This window comes from Curcuma longa, chromosome 19, assembly GCF_044706935.1.
Source record: "Curcuma longa cultivar G26 ecotype Majalengka, Jawa Barat chromosome 19, ITB_CL_G26_1.1, whole genome shotgun sequence".
In the NCBI taxonomy this organism is placed as follows: Eukaryota; Viridiplantae; Streptophyta; class Magnoliopsida; order Zingiberales; family Zingiberaceae; genus Curcuma; species Curcuma longa.
The window spans coordinates 586,959-592,335 of record NC_133879.1 but is presented as its reverse complement, the minus strand read 5'-3'; the positions used below and the strand labels follow the sequence as shown (position 1 = coordinate 592,335).

Genomic DNA, 5,377 nt, shown 5'->3' with positions numbered 1-5,377 from the left:
CGGGTATTACAAATCACAAACTCCCTGCTCCGATCGATCTGTTCAAGCTATAGAGCTCAATCAAGTCAAGGAATCAAGAAAATACCACAAAGGTTACAAGGTTCCATCCCTTTACCGATCATTTCCTAGTCACCGGCGTTCTTTAGCTCCGGTAAGAACCAAAGCGGCAAAGGATGATCACCAGGCGCTGGTGCCACGCTCGGCCACAAGGTAGAGATGTGAAATAGGGCAACAAAACTGCTGAGATCTTGTGTTCTTGGGCGCGATCGGAGGTGAAGAGAGAGTCGGCGACATTCTGCCGGTCCCGTCTCATGGTCGCGGTGGGGAAGAAGAAAGGGAGCGGCGTCCGGCGTGGAAGAGGAGAAGGATCGTGAGAGGGTCGGCTGGAGAAAGGCTTCGTCGGCGTGAGAAGAAATTCGCGGCTGGGAAAGGAGAGGGGAAGGCCGATCGGGAGAGGAGAGGATGAATCTCGAAATCGTGATTTGGGAAGAATCGGTGCCGCGGGTGGGAGAAGGAAAAATCTAAACGGGTTAACGGGTTTAACCCTAACTCCAATACCCATTATCCTATAACCCTCTTCCATATAGGCTCTAATTAGGCTTCAATGGGCTTTATTTGGGCTCCATCTTAAATCCTAAAATTAAACCCATTAGTTGGCTTAATGAATTTCATTAAACCCAAATGAAACTCAATCCCAAAATACCTAGTCCTTTAGGTTTATTTACAAATAAACCCCTACTACTATGGATATTTATAATTAAATCCTTAGAAGTTCTGGTATTTTACAACCCAACTTTTCTCTCCCAACATTTTGGGTTCCCACAAGTCGCTCATGATAGGCTTGACCCCTCCAAGGATCACAGACATAGGCCTTTTATAACAGAACATAGTCCTTACGGGAATAGGCCATGACCCTTGTAGGTACGAACCATAACTAGATACAATCATTGTGGGTGTGGGCCATAACCAGGCATGAACCATCCAAGCATAGGCCATACCTTCCCTTCATAATTTGTGCTGCTTAACCCATGATTCCTAGTTCCTAATAGCCGTTCAAAATATGTATTAGTCATATATAAAGTATTAAAGCTTACAAGGAGTCATCTTTATCCTTCGAGGAGGGTTTCACATAGCATCCAGGGTGGAGGTGAATTTTCGATGCTAATTATAATGAACGTTTACAGTTTGCTAAAAGATTAGTCTTCTCATGTATACTCATCTTTTTTCCTCTATATTTTTCTCTAGATTACTTATGAATGAATACTCTAGCCACAGATAAATCTTGGAGAAAATTCAAAAGACACAATCTTTCTTTTAAAATCAATAATATTAATATATTTTTTGTATTTTTTGTCTTTCTTTACCATAACTATTAAATAAATAATAAATAAAATCGTTTAATTTTTCGTACAATAGTAGATCTACTAAAATAATATTCTTTGAATCAATAAGAATTACTATATTTTATATCTTATAGGTTAAACAGAAAAAAAAAATCTAAATAATTCACGGTTTAATAATCTCGATAGAAAAAGATATAATAGATATATTAAAGTAGGTAGAGCTTCATAAAAAATAAAGAATAACTCCCCTTGTTTTCTTTCCTTCCAACTACCCTCATTAAAAAACTACATATTGAAATTTAAGGTAAGAAATCATCTATAAAACTCGATAACACACAGATGGATCTTCAGGCTTTTCAAAACCATATACAAGTCATGGATCTTGACGAGACTCCATCAGTCGAGGTTTCGGAAGACGTGGTTGTTGATCGTCAGTTGGCAGGCTTCGATCCCAGCTTTTGGGGTGACTACTTTATTACAAATAAGAAATCACAGGTATGAATCCACTTCACTTGTTTATATCGTTTCAATGCTTTGGATGCATGCATCATTCAGAAAACATAGCATATTAATTAGTATTGCATTGTAGTAATCACTATATAGTTAATATATCAATTTTCTCATGCATCCATGATGTAGTCTGAGGCATGGATGAACGAAAGAGTTAAAGAGCTCAAGAATGAAGTAAGGAGCATGTTCCAAAATGTGACTGGTGTCCTACAAACCATGAATCTAATCGATACAATTCAACTTCTTGGACTTGATTACCATTTCATGGAGGAAATAGACAGAGCTTTAGACCATCTCAAGGATGTTGACATGAGCAAATACGGGATCTATGAGGTTGCTCTTCATTTTCGACTGCTTAGACAAAAAGGATTCAACATATCTTCAGGTACATTCAATGTTCTATTCTTATATATTTAGAGACCTAGCTAGATGATTATTAATATATTTAGTGCATAATATATAATATTGTTTAATTTGCAGATGTATTCAAAAAGTACAAGAATAAGGAGGGAAAATTTATGGAAGAACTAAAAGATGATGCTAAGGGGCTCCTGAGCTTATATAATGCGGCTTACCTTGGAACTAAAAAAGAGACTATACTCGATGAAGCCATTTCTTTCACTAAAGATAATCTTACATCTTTGTTAAAAGATCTTAATCCTACAGTTGCAAAGCTAGTGTCTCTCACTCTTAAGACACCTATTCAACGAAGCATGAAACGACTATTCACCAGATGCTACATCTCTATCTACCAAGATGAACCAACTCGAAATGAAACAATACTTGAGCTTGCAAAATTGGACTTCAACATATTACAATGTCTCCACCAGGAGGAGCTCAAGAAAGTATGCATGTAAGTTTTTGGTGCACAATGAGTCAAATATTTTCATGTGCGTTTAGTTTGACAATTTTATAAGGCACTTTACTTATATATGATACTGACTTGCAGGTGGTGGAAGAAGTTGAATTTAGACATTATGCATCTAAATTTTATTCGAGACCGAGTGGTAGAATGTTACTGTTGGTCGATGGTGATACGTCATGAACCTAGTTGTTCTCGTGCTCGACTGATATCAACAAAGGATGCATTTGAATGGTTCGCAACCTTTCCTAAGATCATAGAAGCTTGTGCAATGATTGTTCGTATCACTAATGACATAACTTCAACGGAGGTACATATAACATAACCATAACTTAGAGATTTTTTTTATGAATTCATAATCCCAAAAGGAAATCTAGAACATATATATATATATATATATATATATATATATATATATATATATATATATATATATATATTATGTAAGTTCATATATGGTTGATAGATTTTTTTTTTGGATGAAGCGAGAACAAAAGAGGGTACATGTTGCCTCAACGGTAGATTGCTATATGAAGGAATATGGAACATCAAAAGATGTTGCATGCGAGAAGCTCCTAGGCTTTGTTGAAGATGCATGGAAGACTATCAACGAGGAGCTTCTTACTAAAACTGGATTGTCCAGGGAAGTAATTGAACTATCACTCCACTCTTCGCGATCTACAGAATTGATATACAAGCATGTCGACGCATTCACAGAACCTAATACCTCGATGAAGGAAAACATCTTTTTTCTACTTGTTCATCCTATCCCTATTTGATGACAGTAGTGCTACAATCATATACTATTTGATATCTTATATTGTTGTGTGCTTAAGTTATTATTATAGAAATAAAAGGAGGAGAAAGTGAGAAATAATTTGTTCTGGTTATTGTTGAAGCCAAATAAGCTTATATATACAAGTTGCATGTACACAATGTCATAAATTATGATAGGATTAATTATGGTATGTAATCTTAGAATTATGGTGACAATAAGAATTATAATAATTACATACCTAATATGAATTGTATGTTAAATTCTTGTTGATTGGAATCAATTGTAAATTTTATCACAGCTACTGCTTTTGCTAGCATTACTCCTTGCAAACTCAATGACGCTATAGTTGATGGATATTGAGTTTGGTTGCTAACAAGAAATCATTGCCTTATTAATGGTGTGGTAAAGATATCAACAATCCCATCACACATAGAAATATAGAAGATAAGTAGTACAATTTGCCATGTACTTTAAAAAAATAAAATTTAATTTTTAGAAGTCCAAGATACATAAAACCTTCATTATAAAAATTTAAGTTTTTTATGATAAATTTTATGATGAATTTAAAAAAAATTATTAAAATATTTCACAATGAAATTGACGATGAAAATATTTTTGTGGATAATAGTTCATCGCCAAATTCTGCGATGAAAAAAATATAAATTAATAGCTAAATTTATTACAACTTTGCAACGAAAATTATTTTCATCGCAAACTTCAGTAATCGATAATCTACGATGAGTAAAATTTTCATCGTAGAATTTTATGATGAAAATATTTTTTTCATCACAAAATCTACGACAAAATCTTTTTTCTTAGCCAATTAGCGACAAAATAGGTTTCGTTGTAGATTTTTTGATGAATCAGATTCTGATGTCGGGCGGGATAACGATTATCTCGGGGGTAGTATTGAATCCTTTTCTTCGACTATGAATGTCGAAAATAATCTTCTAAAACCTATTAATTCGGAAGAATAACAAGAGATAGGGAAATAAACGACATTGCTGAAAATATTATTAAACCAAATCTTCTTCTCCTAAACATCAATTCATAAGATGTTTATATAGACTCAAACTCTAAGAAAGATTCCTAATAAAAAGAAAATTTTTTTTAACAAATTTGAAAAGAAAGATTCCTAATAAAAAAAATTTCTTAACAAACTCGAAATGAAAGATTCCTAATAAAAAAGGAAATCTTAACAGACTCAAAATCCTATAAATCCTAAACGGACTTCAAATATAAAATCTTAACGAAAATTCTTAATAGACTCAATTCCTAAAAGTCCTAAACGGATTTAAAAAATCATAAAATAAAAAATAAAACTTTTCAAAACTACTCTTAATACCAAAAACTCTAAAAATTATTAAAAAATAAAAATTATCAAAATTAATAATAAAAATCTTCAAATTCTCCTACATCAGATTCGTTGCAAAATTGTTGATTTTGGCGATGAATCTAATTAGTCGTAAATGTTGATTTGGCAATAAAAATCTGATTTCGTCGTCAAAGTTTCAATATACAAGGTAATTTTGATAAATTTACAATGAAACCAAATTCGTCGTAAAATTCTTTCCAAAAAGTAATATTTTTTCTAGCAACAATCCATTTTCATTATTTAACCATGTTTACATATAAATAGTCAAGTCAATCAGATATTCCAACACAATACTCAATCCAACATTCTAAAATAATACTCAATCAATCCAACATATAACAATACAATCCAACACAATACTTAATCCACATATAACATTCCAACATCATTCAATCCAACATATAAATAATCCAAGAAACTAAAAAAAAATCCATACATATAAACAATCTAAGAAACAAGTCATCATTGTCCAAGAAACAAGTCATCATCGTACAGGTAAAAACAAATAA

The 5,377-nt window shown here is 32.9% G+C and overlaps 1 protein-coding gene across 1 annotated transcript; it reads left to right on the top strand.

Moving 5' to 3' along the window:
- The first annotated feature begins 1,669 nt into the window (after nucleotides 1-1,669).
- LOC141812625 ((S)-beta-bisabolene synthase-like) lies at nucleotides 1,670-3,735 on the top strand. The gene is made up of 5 exons (XM_074700636.1): nucleotides 1,670-1,838; nucleotides 1,983-2,238; nucleotides 2,334-2,706; nucleotides 2,803-3,025; nucleotides 3,201-3,735. The coding sequence occupies exons 1-5, from the start codon at nucleotides 1,683-1,685 to the stop codon at nucleotides 3,492-3,494; spliced, it is 1,302 nt and encodes a 433-aa protein (XP_074556737.1). The 5' UTR covers nucleotides 1,670-1,682; the 3' UTR covers nucleotides 3,495-3,735.
- The last annotated feature ends 1,642 nt before the right edge of the window (nucleotides 3,736-5,377 follow it).